Here is an 18,223-nt window from a genome sequence, read left to right as displayed (position 1 = left end):
GCGAAAATAGATACCCTGTTCCAGATAGGAGAGAGCGTGACTTCATGTACCCTGTCCCAGAGCGAGCGCGATTTTAAATACCCTGTTCCAGAGTAGAATCGCTGAAAACCATACCCTGTTTCGCGGTACGTACCCGTATAGCGAATATAGGGGAGTACCCCCCGGGATAATTCTCGACGGTTTTTCAACTAAAACGGATCGTAAAAAAATCATAGATTTTTTAATAGGCATAAGTTTCAGGTCTCCCATTGCTAACTTCGCTTAACCGGACTTGACTTGTGTGAAAGTGTGAAAGTCCCCTGGACCACGGTTCCTGGTGAATCAGTATAACAATAGCCATAAAAACAATGCTCAGATAGACTAGACTTGTTTTTACATCAAATTTTCAACCGATTCCGTGCGTGGCAGAGTGCAAGAGATTAGCTGTAGATATGGTGTGGGGGCCCGCTAGTCTCTCCCCTGATGCCTTCGGTCTAGAACATTTTCGTGCGAAGTATTTAATTTCCATTCAGGTCCGAAGTCCATACGACGCCTCAACTCTGCGGATATCTCGGGGAGTATGGCACAGTCGAATCGATTTTTCTTTTTTCTTTGAAATTTCGTCGGTGGGTTTGAGCCCCATCGAAATACATATTATTTTCAATTTGGCAATATCTTTTTAGAGAGATCGACTACCCAATTCATTTTTGCTCATATTCAGATTTAACAGTGAATTAATCTTTGCCATGTTACACAGCAACACTGCTATACTCAAGAACAACTTATCCATACGTAATATAGCAATGATCTTTATTTTTCAGTTGATTTAATTAAAAGTCGTTTTGATTAAAAATAATGAATATTACTATCACCTGATTAGCCCTATTTTTATCAGAGCATACCTAAGTGGGGTACCTAAACAAATATTTATCCCTAAATCTGTGAGCCAAAGGCACACAAAAAGAACACCTAAGTGAAGATTCTGAGATTTTTCAAAATATTTCGTGTTTAGATTTTTCAAAGATGAGTTAGTTGTGGTGCCATTATGGACTAATTCTGTCCTACTTCCATTCGGACCCTCGACTCCAAAACTTATCGAAATACCAATCTGACATTTGCATGCGGTGCCCATTATGGACCAAATTATTGTCCCTCTTCCAATTCGATTCTTAATCCAAAACTTATCGAAATATCAACCTGACATTTGAATGTAAATGGAAAAGCTTGGCGGCTACTTAATCCTAATAATTATCAGAAAAGAATATTACATATAACATGCGCAAAAGGCATCCAATAATCGAGATTTAGAGTACTCCAATGCACAAGGGCGTGGCAGTCACTGATGACCGCTAATAACCTATAATAATGTTCAGTTGGTTCAGATATTGACGCCTTCAAATGAAGGACTAGATTCCTCGGTGGACCTCTTCTTTAATTCTATATGAGAGATGGTATTTTTGAAGTGTTTAGTGATTTGGTCGGTTTCTTCGTTTTCTTCTAGTCCTGGTAGGTCTTCTCGTATTTTGTCCAGTAATTGGTTGAGGATGGTTGGTGTTACCTGGAAAAGATATATTATTAAGCATTATGTGGACTATTTTAAGTAATACCAAATAGCGGGATCGTCGTGTTCAAAACGATAAACATTGATCACTTGCTTGCTTGTTCCCTGGCTAAATTGTTTGTTTGTTTGGTGCGTGGGTAGGTAGGTAGGTGGGTGGGTGGGTTTGTTTACCTGCCTGTTTGCTTTTAAGTGTCTGTCTATTTTGCTTGTTGTTGTTGTTTTTTTTTGTTTTTTTTGTTTTCGTTTTTTGTTGTTGTTGTTGTTGTTTTGTGTGTGTGTGCGCGTGCGTGTGTGTGTGTGTGTGTGCGTGCGTGCGTGCGTGTGTGTGTGTGTGTGTGTGTGTGTGTGTGTGTGTGTGTGTGTGTGTGTATGTGTGTGTGTGTTCGTTAGTTCGCGGTTTGCTTATTTGCCTGACTGTCTGTCGTATCTATTGGCATGGTCTACTACTGTACTCACAGCGTCAGCATTCTTTTCGTAGTAATACAGATATCTGTTGAGTATCTCGATAAATAGTTGTACTTGGACAGTCGAGTCCATGCACTGGTTGGCGATACGAACTGCTTTCTTTAGACATTCCATGACACGTTTACCATCACGACACTACAAGAAATATGAATGGCTAAGTATTTGTATATCATAGGGACGAAACGATAAAGAAAACAATGCTACACAGCTATGAAGGAAAGCCCCCTTCCAGTCCTAAAGCACTGAAAAAGAATAATATATTACAGAAATAGGTAATTCCACTTAGTGTAACAAAATAAATTGGCGCGAAGTCAGGTGATAAAGTCCGCCCTGCAAGCTGGATCGTAACACCGTTGTGTGACAAATTGCATGATTTTGACATGTACTTGCTACAAAGGCAAGTAACAATAAAATGTTTTTGAACCCTGAAACAACCTCCAAGCCGATCAACGTCAGGGCATGGCTAACTCACAAATCGAATTGTAATCTAGTTCGTTGAAACTTCCTCTCTTACCTCACCATCCTCGATATCTTTACTCTTTCCTGACCAGAACAGGTGCGAACAGACCCCAACAGCACGACACTGGTCTGGTTTCTTGAGGAGTTTCGAGGCAGCCAACGCGCACTGTGTACGAAGAGGTTCATGGTTCTCTTCCCCAAAACAGCTCATTTGTTCAAATGTACAGATGATGAGGGTAATGGCTGCCAGCTGGGCTTTGGAATCACTGATTTCATCTTCGTATATTGAAAACGCCTACACAACAAAACCACGAATCATTGGAATTTAAAATATTCTTAATGATGTTGCGTGACAAATAAATTTTTAATGAACAGTATTTGACAAGAATTATTGTGACTGAAAAACTACACTGATGGAAGTTTCATATAGTTGAATGCTATATAAATCTCCTTTGACCAAAGCCATTGCGTGAATGAAAATCTGGATGGTGTTTGATTCATGTAATGATTGTGTGACTGTCATACAAAAAATGTTACGTTACTGAAGTGCCTGTCGTAAGATCCACCAAAAAACGGTAACGCGCTACCCGTTATCACCTAGCTGATTCTTTAGACAAGAGCAACGCATAATGAGGGAACGAAATATAATGTGCCAAAAGAGAGCTAATAGACCTCCTCGGCTCTGGAGCGCTCAAGCGTAATGTTGTCCCATTTCAGACCACGTGTCATTCCCTTGAGAATTATCTATTTATTATTTATTTATTTATTTACATAAATTTATTCATGACAATTATCTAAGTTCCTAAGCTATCATGGAAGGGGTAAGCACAACAGAGCTTGGCTCCAAATTAAGTGCACCCTAACAAAAATTTAAATCATAAAAATCGAGTGAAGGTTTACCAATTATATATTATTATTATTACTATTATTATTATTATTATTATATATTCTTTGTTTGAGTTGTATCCATATTCATGTGTCTTCTCATGTGCAACCGAGCGCAAGCCTTAAACAAAGAAATGATACTCTAGGGAATGACACGTGGTCTGAAAGGGGAAAACGTTACGTCAGAGCCGCGGAGGTCTATTAATATTTCTCATGTTACGTGACTTGCGTGACGGTCCTACGTTCTTTGGAATTTTAAGTATTAAAGAAAGTTGCGTGACGGATAAACATAAACTACTTAAAGACAATGAGTTGTCATTTTGATGTTACAGTTGGATACGTACTGTGTACGTGCTGTGCTGCAAGTCAATGCTGTATGTTTCCCACTGATACGAAAACCACTTTAAAATTCCAAAGTACGCACAAGCCAAGTTTATTACTTACTTGGCTTATAAATTCATAAGCAACTGTCTCAGAATTAGAGAACCCCACACGACCAGCAGCCATGGCTCCCTGGAGGAAGAGTCTGAGGGGCAGCTCAGCATACTCGGCTTTAGCCAATGCACATATCGTTTGATGACAGAACTGGAAAATCTTTTGACATTTTTTGTCCCATTTATCGTCCTAGGTACGAAAATATTAAAATAAATGTAAGACGAGATTTTCTCCCATTCTGTCTTCTACTTTCCCATTTCAGACCTTTCAGAAAATTGCTCTTTTTTATTTAATGTTAATACTTCTTCAATTTTCTGACGCTGTTTAAATGTTAGAACTGGTAACATCAGGAATGCAGGTATCACGGAGTTAGGGGGCTGAGCCGCTTTAGCCCCACCAATAATTTTGCTGCCATTTATTATTGATTCGCTTATTTTCTATTTGATATAAAATTCAGTGTTCAAAAGAGATTTGTGAAATGTTAGCCACCCCAATCCAAAACTCACTCTGCGGTCCCTGGTATGGTAATACTACTTCTAGGCTTAACTCTTGTTGTTTTTTGTGCGTGTTTGTTTGTCCCAAGGGTAAAGGAAATTACTTGAACTTAGTACCACATGGATTATTTAGGATTTTTTTGGCTCTTTCTTGGTGTTGCAAGGCACCTGAGGCATGAAGTCAATAAACTGAATAGCCAATAATAATGAATTTGGAGTTAATACTGCATTAATGTTATCCCTACACCAAAGTTGTTCTACATTCTTGTGGGTGGTGTCTTTGATACTGACCTCATCTTTAGCATCATAATACTGGAATGCTAGCTGATAAGCACTGAACACAATAGGTGGTAGCGTGTACTTGATTCTCTTCTCCCCTCCACTGCCAAAGTGCTTCCTTGCGGTAGTTAGGATCTGGTCAAAGAATAACATATTAATACAAAGACAACATAGCCAATCAGGGTGACATAACAGCAGTACACTGGCCTCTCACATGCAGGGTCCCAGGTTTGAAATTAGCAGTGAAAATTTGTTACTTGACCCAAATAGATCTAAAAGTTAGCCATGCCCCAACTTTGATCATCTCAAAGGTAGTTTTAGGGTTTGATCTGAGAGTTAACCAAGCTCTGACTTATACCAGCCCAGAGGTTGTTTTAGGGTTTTATCTGTGAGTTAGCCATGCCCTGACTTTTTGATCATCTTAGAGGTTGTTTCAACCAAACGTTCAATTCATGAGTTAGCCATGCCCTAACTTAGATCAGCCCAAAGGTTGTTTCAGGGTTCAATCTGTGAGTTAGCCGTGCCCCTGACTTAAATCAATCCAGAGATTGTTTTTCATGGTTTGCTCTGTGAGTTAGCCATACTCTGACTTAGATCAGCCCAGAGATTGTTTCAGGGTTCAATCTGTGAGTTAGCCGTGCCATGACTAAGATCAATCCAGAGGTTGTTTCTTATGGTTTGACCTGTCAGTTATCCATGCCCTGACTTAGATCAGCCCATAAGTTATTACAGGGTTGCATCTGCTACCATGCCCTGATTGCATTGACCAACCCAGAGGCTGCTTCAGGGTTTGATCAAATTTGAAGGTTTGAAATACCCATGATGAGTGATACAAGTAATGAGCATACTATACCAGGTATTGTTGGTCAGGGCTGTTGGCCTTCATCAGGGTGATAAACTTGCCCATTAGATTCTGTTCTTCTGCAAAGTCTTCTGGGTCGTCCTGACAATACAACACAGTACACTGATATTAGAGCCAGTAGTATAGGCTTTGTTTGGAATGTAGATGTATTATACCAGTGACAAAATTATAGTCAGCACTGTATCTTTATACTTATCTTCACTATCAACACTATCATAGTTATGATCACCATCATGACCATCATTACTATCATTATCATCAATACTGTCAACACTATCACCATCAACACTATCACCACCAACATTAACATCAGCACTATCATCACCATCAACACTATTATTAGAATGATAATAATAATAATAATAATTATTATTATTAACATCATCACAACAACACTATCACCACCAACATTAACATCAACACTATCATCAAAATCATTAACACTATCATCATAATTAACAACAACACTCTCAACATCATTATCACTATCATTATCATAACCAATGTCAAACTATAATCACCATCATTAACACTATCATCATCATAATCAATGCCAAACTATAATCAACATCATTAACACTATCATCATCATAATAAATGCCAAACTATAATCAACATCATTAACACTATCATCATCATAAGCAATGCCAAACTATAATCAACATCATTAACACTATCATCATCATAATCAATGCCAAACTATAATCAACATCATTAACACTATCATCATCATAGAGTGCAAATAATATACTCGTGAAATAGTTAGGATTAAATAGGAGATAGTTAGTGCTTAATTAGACAACACATAGGAATTCAGTGAGGCATGACAAGGGCACGGGCGTTTACTAGAATAACAACTCATTACACAAATGAACGTTTTTTTCTAACAAGTTTATTGAATTGAGCTAAAAACCAAGACACAAGACGCAAATTTAATTCTGCAGTAAATCATGACACAAAAAACCCAGTACGCAAATGAACGTGTTATCTACCATTTTTATTTGTTTTATCACGCTAAAGATCAAGACAATGCGCATTTATAAACTAAAACAAATCAAGACTCGAACAACTATTGCTAAAAAAGACCCAGTACGCAAATGAACGTGTTTTCTACCATTTTTATCTTTATATTTTTTATAATTAAAATTTGTAGAACATCAAAATCGTTATTGATTAGATAATTTAAAAAGCAAAGTTAAATATAAATTCGCCAAGATCTTCCATAAAATCTTCTTACTTGTTCCTTGGAAATGGCGAGAAAGGCATAAATTACTCCAATGTGCATGTTGTGTTCCAGTACTCCAGGTGTCTTCTGCGTATTGGCTTTGGCCAGTCCAAAAACCATTTCGCTTGAACCATATTTAGCCCTACTTGTTTGAGCTTCGTAGAACGCCACTTTTGCTTCTGCCCACAGTGTGGACAATTAATGAAGAAAAACTATCGTCCTTTGTAATTTTGCTTCAAGAACGAAAAAGCAATGACTTAAACACTAGACAATTTGAAGATTATACAGTCATCAGCTGAATATCAAGTCATAAAACATGAATCAAGCTCCACTTGTTGTTGAACAGATACGAATTCGAAAATGCGAACATGTCAAATTATACGAAGGAAAAGCATGTACAATAAAATATTGTTTCAGTTTTTGCAAACGTGCTTAAAAATAATTAAAAATGCGCGCCCTTGAGTAGCACACGTGCACTAGTTCACCCGTCACGGCTCGCCTATTTCTTTGACTAATTAGACTTAGGCAACCAATAGCACAAAGTTAGTAATTAGTTAGCTAACTATCTATTTCACGGGTATATTATTTGCACTCTAATCAATGCCAAACTATAATCAACATCATTAACACTATCATCATCATAATCAATGCCAAACTATAATCACCATCATTAACACTATCATTATCATAACCAATGCCAAACTATAATCACCATCATTAACACTATCATTATCATAACCAATGCCAAACTATAATCAACATCATTAAAACTATCATTATCATATTCAATACCAACACTATCACCATCATCATTATCATTATCATCAACATCAAACTCAACTCAGGTTTTTATTGTATTGGTAAATTCTTTATACTCACAGGTTCACTGGGTTGATCATCCTGATCTGTTACTAACACAGACACCAATGTGAGAAGTGTGTCAATCTGAAAAAGGAAAAAGACTTAGTGTGTTTATAATAATAATAAAGAATGTTTTTATACGCATATAAAAAAACTCTATGTGTTTACAATAAATAAATGTATAAATGTATATAGAAATTTAGATTATAAAATAGAAAAATATAATGTTCATTTAATGTAATGTTTTTAGTACATGGAGTTGATCACAAGTCTGTTAACATACTGTAGCACTATTTAAAATTAACCCAAGATAAAAGTACTTTCTTCCTAAACATACCTGTTCTTGTGTGGGTATTTCAACTTCACTTTCAACAGCATTAGATACAACATATAATGACATTTCTTTTCTGGTAGCAAAGTCAAAGTAGTTGAACATGGGGATAAAATACTTCAGTTCTAGGAGCTTGAGGACATTGTTATAAGCATCAATAGGATTCTTAAGTAACTTTGTCAACTCCTTGGACACTGGATTATTTTTGTCAATGCTGAAAAAAAAAAAGAATGCAAAATTCAATTTTTTTTCCAATAAACTGTCTCACAAGGTTTAAAATAAAAAATATTGAAAATTGAAAATTGAAACAAAAATTTAATTTAATATTTAAAATTTGCCTAGTTTTATAGTTTCAAAGAAAAGAAATTAAAATAAATAGGCCTCTTCAGGAGGAGTGTAATGTTTTCCCATTTCAGTCCAAGTGTCATTCCCTAAGGTATCATTTCTTTGTTTAACAATTGTGCATGAAAAGACACATGAATATGGATACAAATATTACAAAGAATCTTGTTCTCTAGTCAATGACACATGGTCTGAAATGGAAAAAAATTACTATAAGAATTATATACATGTATCCCACTGTAGAGAAAAGTGGAAGAGCCAGTGGTAGCCATGACAGGAGGCACAACAATAAAGTCTTTTTCTCCTAGGAAACTAAATTCTTTTTCGTGTAAATAAAATTAGACCAGATTCAATTGGTCCTGCCTCCTGTCATGGCTGCCATCACGTGATGGCGCAAAGCCTCTATAGGCTTGGAAAACATTAAAAAACTTCAAGGTCAGGTCAGGGCAATTTTACATCAGCTGAAGCTAATGGTGTTTTGCATATTAGGTTTTGCAAAGCTACTGTACTGGTCAAATGAAATTGAATTTCCACTTACGATCCAATTTCTAATTTACTAAACAGTTCTGAGGTGTACTGTAACACTTTATCAACATAATCAACCCTGTCAGGATAGCACTTCAGCGCAAGGTTAATCAGCGACACTTGTAAGGAGACCTTGTCTTCTGTTGGCATGTCACTGCGCACCTACAACAGAGGGTTAGACATATATGAACAAACATTATTTTCAAGACCACAATTTTTTTTCTTTGAGACTGTCATATGTCGGATCAGGGACAATGGTTAAACTGACCTACAGAAACTGTTAACTAGGAAACTAATTTTTATCTTTATAATTTGCCTTTTTAAGTAATATTTTCTTCTCATTTTGTAAAGTGTGTTGACATTTTGTAGCTAACGCTATATGATAATTTTTAATCATCATCATATTCATTATCATCATCATCATCATCATCACCATCAATATCATCATCATCATCACCATCAATATCATCATCATCATCATCATCATCATCATCATCATCATCATCATCATCATCATCATCATCATCATCATCATCATCATCAATATCTATGAATTCATACAGTATCTACCTGCATGACTGAAGAAACTTGTTCAGACATGACTTCAAAAAGTTTAATCTCAGCTGGGATACCACCATCACTACGATTGGCAAACAATGCTAGACGATCAATCAGGCTGATAATGATGTTCTTGATGTTGACCTGGGGATGAAGCTCTGCACAGCTGGACAGGAATGCAGTTAGTGTCTGAAGATGGTACTCATCTGGGAATACCTTCAATGGAAAAACAAATGTGTAATAAATGAAATAATGGTCCAAGGAAGGAAGGATTATTTTTATCACACCCTGAAACGACTCCTGGGCAGATCGCAGATCAAAGTTAGTGCACAGCTAATTCACAGATTAAACCCTGAAACAACCTCTGGGCTGGTCTAAGTCAAGCCAGGGCTAACTCACAGATCAAACCCTGAAACAACCTCTGGGCTGATCTAAGTCAGAGCATGGCTAACTCACAGATCAAACCATAAAACAACCACTGGGATGATCTAAGTCAGGGCATGGCTATACACACATAAAACCCTGAAACAACCTCTAGGCTGATCAAAATCTGAACATGGCTAATTGACTCACAGACTGAATTGGAATTTAGCTTGTTAAGATCTGTGGAGGGAGGAAAGATTGAAGACCGAAGAGTTGTCTAGTTTTATTCTACCTAGAGCAACTAGTCCAAATGAAAATAACTTTCTTCTTCCTATAAGCCTAATGGCAATAGATACAAGTATACACTTAGTTTAGTTGCATTGACTCTATAGTTACAACATCAGCACATTAAGTAATTATCATGTACCTGAATAATGCATTCCATTAGATATTCCTGTGCTATTGGGTCTTTACAGTTAACAGTTTGTTCAATGATACCAGGAAGAACAAGCTGGGTAAAAAAATACAATAAAATATGTTAAACGTTTTTTAGAAGACTTTTGAAGATCATAATACAAAACAAAAATTGCTATTTTGAAAAGAATGTACTAATTAACAGTATTTGTAATTTTGTAAATAATGTAACATTTCTGCTGAACACCTTACACATAGTTTTGTATGTATATCTATATTTTTATCTTCATTGTTCATTTAATTATTTTATCTTTAACCAAGCTTTCAACGGCCATAGCAGCCATCTTCAGGGTCATGAAAGTACATATACAAAATCTGTGTACATTATTAACAAGCATGTTATCCATGAAAAAAATAACATCAGCGCAAGTTATACTGCGTGGATACCACACCTTCTATTAATTAAATAGACAGATTTCATGTGTGTACTTTCACAGTCAACTGATGACTGCTATGGCCGAAACTTTATTCAAAGATTAAAAAAGGACATAGAAGAAGCTCAATATATTTAACTAAATGTCTGCAAACAAGGATATTTCAAAGCTTACACATAATTTATGATTTATTACAAACCTTCTTATACATTTCAGCCGTAACTCCTTCAAGTTGGCTTAGTCTGACCAGATTTGTTCCAACCAAGATTCTCAGTTCCTGTCTCTCCCGTTCTCTCTTCTGCTTCTCCCTAGAGTGACCTTGATGCTGGATGCGAACCCAGAGCTTGTTCATCTCAGAGAAATTCAAGAGGACAAAGTTTATGGAGTCTTTGATTGTTCCAGTGCCTTCTGGGGTCTCCCTAAAATTCATTAGAAAATTAAAAACAAAGTTCTGACTATCTTATTTATAGCATGGCGGAGTGGAATGGTGTGGAGTGATCACAATATGTATACATTAGTCTCAAACAAGTAAAACATGAAATCAAGGGCGGATCCAGGGGGAGGGTCGGGGGCGACCCCCCTGTCATTCCTGAGGTCAAATGGGCTTCCTGTGGTAAAAATGCGACTGGGATTCCTTTGCCCACAAAATTTACCCCTGAGACCCCCCCTTCAAAAAATTCTGGATCCGCCCTTGGAAATGATTAGCTAACAAACTGAATAGTCCCCTTCACAGTTCCCTGCGCCATCTTGAAAGGTAACTGTGCCTTTTCATCAAAACAAGATGAATGGTGAGCTTGTAATGATAGAGACATGTGAATATGTCCAAGGTGTTAAAAAGAGGTCAATTAGAATTAAGAAATCTTAATTTTTGCAGAACGAGGATAATGAAAGAATCAAGTATGATCACATATATTGAGTATAGCCTCAACCTGGGCTTAAAATAAAGGCTGATCAGTTGCTGGTTGTGATGACTGGCCAAATTAGTATAAGCTTGGTCATACCTTGTTTCTGGCTAAACATTACTGGTCAAAATGACCAACAAGGCAAAGATTTGACTGGACAAGTTAGAATTTTGGCTGGACATTGCAGATGTCCAGTCCTTATTTTAAACCCTGATGTATACCAGATAACCCACTCCAGTTGTCTAAAAACCATGCAATCCCCCCCCCCCCCCCCTCTAAATCTCCCATCCCTAAGATAATAACTAATGACTGCTAAATAAATTCTCACATTGATAAGATTTCCAGTCATACGAGGTCTGTTTTATTACAAACATTTTGTGTATCTACCTTTCATCCTCATCACCAACATCAGGCAACATGTTCTTAGTTGACTGTAGTAAGTAGTTTCTAAGGAATAAGCCTCGTAAGGGATGCTGAACACCTCGACACATTTCTACCAGGTCTTTCAGGATGTCTTTTCTTGAGGCCTCTTTTGCTTTGACATACACTACACCAACAGTAATCAAAAGGTACCTAGAGAAAGAGGACAGTAATAAACCAGGGACTGTGAAGTTATTTTGAAGGATGAAGGAACCAATATGTATGGTCAAATAAAGGCCCTGGGGTGCATATTTTTGTGAGTCCAGTTTTGAGAGATGAGGGTGCCAACATGTATGATCAAATTGTGACCCTGGGGTGCATATTTTGGTGGGTCCAGTTTTGAGAGATGAGGCTGCCAACATGTATGATCAAATTGTGACCCTGGGGTGCATATTTTGGTGGGTCCCATTATGAGTATAATAATAATAATTTTTTTAATTACAATGAGAATCTACTTACAGTCTTGGGACAATGTTGCCAGCATACTGAACCAGTTCATATAAATCTGAAACCTTTCGTCCCTTCTGGAATTCATCCACAAGATGGAGCTCAAGATGTCTTAGTTCATCAGATATTGCCATGTCTGTGATGACAAAATTAAGGATAAAACCCACATAATCTTGTAACTTCACTGTAAAAAAATATATAAAAAAACTACTTCTGCCTCCACTGAAAGTACAAATGTATGTTAATACCCTCTGGCCTTTGGAGGTTAACTGGGGTAAATGCTGGAGGTGACCTGACTACCATGCCTCCCAGGGGGACAAGCAACTGATATTGATGATCACTTCTGTTAGAAACCAGGGGCCAGTTATATAAAGGGTGGATAGCACCATCTGATGGATAAATCCTTATCCAGTAGATAAAGTGATGCTATTATCCACTATATTTATCCAGTGGATAAGATTTATTTATTGGAAAGTGAAATCCACCGATCATACAACCAGGCCCAGAAATTAAAAAAAAACAATATGAACCCTTGAAATCTCATGAAAAACTTGTACAAACTATTTTTTCCTCCCCTTCGAAAACACCCCCATTTCTTTTATTGATAGTACATTTCTCAATTCAAAATGTTGTTGTCTTGTCCTAAATTATTTAACATTTATGACCAAATCTTCAAAACTTTTTTTCAATCAAGGGGTGTGTTCATAGAATAGCACAAGACAGCTCAATATTTATGCACAATTCTCAAACATCATAAAACGATCAATAATGTACCACTCATTCATATCAATCATTTAAGATAACACCTGCCTAGTAAAATCAAAGACCACACAATTGATTTCTTCAAAACACGAAAATTAGCTTGAAATCATATACAAGGAAATAGAAAATAAATTATCATTAAGTTGAAAACTAACCATAGAAGTGAAAAATTGCTTTCTCGCTTCAAAATAAAAATGAGGGAAGGTTATGAAGAATGCTCAAATTTCAAGAATAACGATAATTTCTCCAAATTAAGGAGTAATCTCCCTCTTGAACGTTACATGGTCTCAAGTTTCTAAACTGCAAGGATACACAACTCGTAGTAACTTTTCGGCGAGAGAAGCGAAGTCCGCAATTCACTCAGCATGTTAGAAGCGTGTTTCAGACCATCCATAAGCTTGCCTTTGTCCTGGAATGATAATCAAACCATCTTTAGACCTGAAATCCTTGGAGAAAAGCGATTAAATCAGCTTCATGTCAGACTCACCAGACATCGTTTCATTTGGAACGACTGAGACTTGACAACTTGGATTGCCTCATCCAGCAGCTTTTCTTGGTCTTCCGTCGATGGTGGCTGTGTGGGAGGCTGAAATAGGGATTGAAGATATGAGATTTAGCTCTGGTTGTGTTAAAGCGGGTGAAAAAGTGTGATAATAACAAGAAATTCTCACCATTTTGTCAGATAACTTCCTCCTGTTTTACTGCTAGTACAAGAACATCCAAAGGTACCAGGCACGTGATCCCTAGACCCAGTCTTCTAACTTCCTCTAAACTCCCCGTGCCTACCCCTACTAGGGAATATTTTTCTAAGGAATTTGAAATCTAACTTTCTAATTATTAATTTTAACTTTTTTTCTATTTATAGACTATCTTTTGCTTTTATTTCGTTCTTTCAACAGAGACTTTCTGCCTTCATTAAAAATCGACATTAAAATTTTAACAATTTTTTTTCCATTCATTTACACTAGTGATTCATTTAATAAATTGTTCTACACCTAAATAATATTTTTCCAATTTTCTGCATGTTGGATTTTATTTCATTTAATGTTGCCATAGCAAATTCGATTTATACTGAATGCATTATGAACCGTTGGTGCTGGCCCCTCCCCTCCCCCCACGTACGAAATTTTCATTCCTACAGAAACTTCCACGAGACAATTAAATTCTCGCTTGTATTGAATTTTTTTAAATGCTCATTTGTTTCTTCGTTTTCTTAGTTACTTCTTCTTCTTTCTTTTCTTCTTTGTTTAGCTTTTTTGGTTACGTGCTCATCTGAGAAGTGAAGCCACTTCCGAACACCTCCGATTGAACACCGAAGACAATCAATCGATATTGTTTCGCTGTTACTTTGCATGTTTTTCTTTGCTTTTTCTTGTTTGATTTCGATTTTGTGCGTCACCTGCAGCAAAAACACAACAGCAAAGGAAAGCATTTACTAAAAAGATAACTTCTAAAAATCAAAAATGAGTTCCTCAACAAGAAGGACTAAAATCAAGATTGCACTCGTTTTGGTATTTACGGCAATCGACTTATTTGTCTCTACAGTATTCCTCATTCATTGGGATGATTTCTCACAGCTAAGCAGCAACAATTACAAGTTCTGTACTTCTGCCTTTGATTTATGGGTCATAGCCTTGTCACGCTGTGTCATCATCCTCGGAGCAGTTGTCGGCTTTCTACGAAACAAGAGAGACGCTATACCTCGTATAGCTTCGTCTGTTAAACCAATGGGTTACTTTCAAGGCGCCATTGTGATCTTTCTGGTCGTTAAGTTTCTGATGAGCACGGAGTGTCATTTGGAGAAAACTTCAAAAATTTGGCTTTGGGGTTTCTCAGCTTGGAACTGTGTTTGTTCAGTTCTACTGGTGCTATGTTGTTATGAATTGTCTAAAATTGAAGTCCCGACATCAATAAGATCTTCACTCTCTACAGATAAAGAAATTAGCGATGTCTTGGAAAGAGAAAAGCTCCTTGGAGATGAGGATACGAATTCAGATGATGAAAATTCTGAACAAAGAAAAAAGTCATCAGTTAAAGCCAAGGTTTCTATGTCTAGCATATTTGCTTATTCTAAACCAGATATTTTATATCTACTCCTGGCATTTTTCTTTCTCCTCACTGCATGTGCTGCACAGATATTCATTCCATACTATACAGGGAAGGTTATTGATGGTATTGCCATAAAGAGAGACCGCAAGATGTTTGAACAGGCTATCTTAATCATGTCACTCATTGCTCTTGTAGAAGCCATAGCAGCCGGTTTGAGGGGAGGAATATTTTCATTTGTTTGTGCAAGATTTAATATCAGAATAAACAACACATTATTTGGATCTATCTTGAAACAAGAGATAGGATTTTTTGACAAATCAAGCACAGGTGAAATTGTTTCTAGATTGACCTCTGACACCACAAAAATAAGTGACCAAATTACCTTGAACCTAAACGTATTTCTTCGGAGTTTGGTAAAGGGTGTTGGTGTATGCATCTTCATGTTCAAACTCTCTTGGAAGCTTGCAATCGTAACATTGATTGGTCTACCAATAATTGCATTGGTGTCAGATATCTATGGTGAATACTATCGCAAGTTATCAGCTGCAGTTCAAGATTCAGTTGCAGAAGCCAATGAAGTTGTAGCTGAAGTTGTTTCATCTATGAAGACTGTTCGCAGCTTTGCCAATGAGGATGGCGAACTGAACCGGTATAAAGAAAAAAACTCTAAAGTATTCAGGCTTAAAGTGAAAGAGGCCATTTGTTTCGGTGGTTACAGCTGGTGCACAGAGATTCTTATCCTAGCAATGGAAGTGATTATACTCTTCTATGGAGGACATCTAGTTCTAAGTGGAGAACTTACAGGTGGAAATCTCGTATCATTCATTCTCTACCAGTTGGAGCTCTCGTTTTGTCTTGAAGAAGTTGGAGATGTCTACACTGGATTTATGGAAGCCCTAGGTGCAGCTCAAAAAGTTTTCAAATTGATTAAAAGAGAGCCAAAGATATTGAATAATGGAAGTGTGGTCCCTTTGCATTCATCAGGAGAAATTGAGTTCAAGAACGTTACCTTTTCATATCCCACAAGGCCAGAGGTGAAGGTTTTAAATGATGTCTCCTTTACAGTCAAAGCGGGCCAGGTTGTTGCATTGGTTGGGTCAAGTGGAGGAGGCAAGAGCACGACTATTAACCTACTACAACATTTCTATGAGCCACAAAGTGGAGAAGTCCTAATTGATTCAATACCAGTTCAACACCTTGACCACAAGTACCTACACAAAGCTGTTTCCCTTGTGGGACAAGAACCAGTCTTGTTTTCCTGTTCAATCAAAGAAAACATTGCTTATGGGATTGAAAACCTTTCAAAGGATACTGAAGCTATAGAAGATGCTTCAAGGCTGGCTAATGCACATGACTTTATTTCGACGATGCCAAAGGGCTACGAAACAGAAGCAGGTGAGAAAGGGCTACAACTTTCAGGTGGACAGAAGCAGAGAATTGCAATTGCAAGATCTCTCATCCGAAAACCCCAAATACTCCTCCTTGATGAGGCCACAAGTGCTCTTGATGCAGAGAGCGAACATCTGGTACAAGATGCCATATACAACAACTTAAAAGGCCATACTGTAATGATAATTGCTCACCGTCTTAGCACTATAGAGAAAGCAGATAAAATAATCGTAATTGACAATGGACAAGTTGTTGAATATGGAACCCATGTTGAATTGATGGCAATAGATGGTACCTTCAGTAAACTTGTGCAGCGGCAGCTATTGGGATCGTCTGAGCTTAAGTCATTAGCAAGTAATGGTGAGACATCAGCTCTTAGACAGACAAGCAGTTCTATTGGTCAAGTTAGCTCATTGTCATCTAGTTTTTCAAGTGCCTCAGGCTCACCTAGAGGATCTCCTGAGAGAAGCAGGCCTGCTCATAAACTTTAACCAGAATTTAAACTTTAGTTATTTGCATGGTAATTAGAATTGTTTTGGAGAATTGTTGTGATAAAATCATAAAAGACCATACCTACCCCATGGAAGAGCTTGGGAAGGTTTGGCAGGGCTAAAAACAACAGTTTCTAAATGACGGTACCTGATGACCAGTTACATTGGACTGTTCAACATGTGACCAGTCAATGTGACCTGTCAATGTAACCAGCCATTGTGACCAGTCCATGTGACCAGCCAATGTGACCAGTCCATGTGACCGGTCCATGTGACCAGTCCATGTGACCAGTCCGTGTGACCAGTCCATGAAAGCAGTCCATGTAACCAGTCCATGTGACCAGTCACATAGGCACTTTTAATATATAAATTCTTCATAAATTGTTACCATAGTGATATGATGTAGGTCATACTTGCATATAAAGTGCAAAAAGTAAATTGTCCACACTTAATCCTGGAAAACCCTTTTAATTGATTTATTTAATTTAAATGTTAATAATTCTATTTAGCAATTTTGAAAACACTGTTTCATGTGTTTTTTGTTGTTGTTTTTTTCCCTATAAAAACAATATATAAAACCTTTATTTTTCCAGAAATCTTAATTTCACCATGGACATTTCTTGGATAATCCGCATAAGTTCATTGTTACAGAAGGTTTTTTCAATGCTTCCGATTTATTTGTGATTTATGAAAGATTTATGGAAGAATATGATTTTCACAAAATCATGGAATAAAAATGTCCTAAAAATATGCGAAATCCAAAATTGCAATTTTTTGATCGAGACCAGTATGACATCACAATCAAACGTATTCTCTCAGGCTTTAGATACACAAACACAGCGTGACAATCAAGACTTGCTCGTCACCCTGCGTTTTGAGGAGAGGTTTTCCACAGCATTTACTTGCACTCTTGTTTGAGAAGTTTGAATCATACTTTCAGTATATAAATTATTGATCATTTGTCTCTAGCTGAAAGTAACCCATTGTTTTTCTATGTGAAATAATTTGTTGCAAATAACTGCTGATAGATATGTTACAATACCAAAGTTTTGGAACACCTGTACATGATTCAAATTAACTTCTCTAATAAAAGTGCAAGTTAATGCCGTGGAAAACCTTTCCTAAGAACACGGTGACGAGCAAAAGAACTGCAACAAACCCAGAGTTTAAAGTGCGCCTAAAGCTTGAGACAAGGCTTTCAGTATTAATGAGCGAAACATGCTCGTTACAAAAATATACGCGTGTAATTGACCCTCATTTCCTAGCTGTTGCTCATGTACGCAGGTAACTC

The 18,223-nt window shown here is 37.1% G+C and overlaps 2 protein-coding genes across 2 annotated transcripts; one reads left to right on the top strand and one right to left on the bottom strand.

The window, feature by feature from the left end:
* Positions 1-772: 772 nt before the first annotated feature.
* LOC116306444 (vacuolar protein sorting-associated protein 35) lies at positions 773-13,797 on the bottom strand. The gene is made up of 17 exons (XM_031716514.2): positions 13,675-13,797; positions 13,491-13,589; positions 13,316-13,412; positions 12,254-12,377; positions 11,762-11,947; positions 10,672-10,891; positions 10,052-10,135; positions 9,274-9,477; positions 8,717-8,865; positions 7,843-8,050; positions 7,524-7,589; positions 5,411-5,500; positions 4,570-4,692; positions 3,794-3,973; positions 2,520-2,759; positions 1,997-2,140; positions 773-1,537 (listed from the first exon to the last, which is right to left on the bottom strand). Exons 1-17 carry the CDS (start codon positions 13,675-13,677, stop codon positions 1,358-1,360), a joined length of 2,397 nt encoding a protein of 798 aa, XP_031572374.1. The 5' UTR covers positions 13,678-13,797; the 3' UTR covers positions 773-1,357.
* A 563-nt stretch (positions 13,798-14,360) lies between these two features.
* Positions 14,361-17,860, top strand: LOC116306118 (ABC-type oligopeptide transporter ABCB9-like). The gene has a single exon (XM_031716166.2). The coding sequence runs from the start codon at positions 14,467-14,469 to the stop codon at positions 16,930-16,932; it is 2,466 nt and encodes an 821-aa protein (XP_031572026.1). The 5' UTR covers positions 14,361-14,466; the 3' UTR covers positions 16,933-17,860.
* Positions 17,861-18,223: the final 363 nt, after the last annotated feature.

The sequence above is a fragment of the Actinia tenebrosa genome, unplaced genomic scaffold (genome assembly GCF_029948245.1).
Source record: "Actinia tenebrosa isolate PJP-AT-01 unplaced genomic scaffold, QUT_ActTen_1.0 PGA_scaffold2__45_contigs__length_23673736, whole genome shotgun sequence".
Taxonomy (NCBI): Eukaryota; Metazoa; Cnidaria; class Anthozoa; order Actiniaria; family Actiniidae; genus Actinia; species Actinia tenebrosa.
The sequence above is the reverse complement of the archived record's forward strand: the minus strand, read 5'-3'. Positions and strand labels throughout refer to the sequence as shown.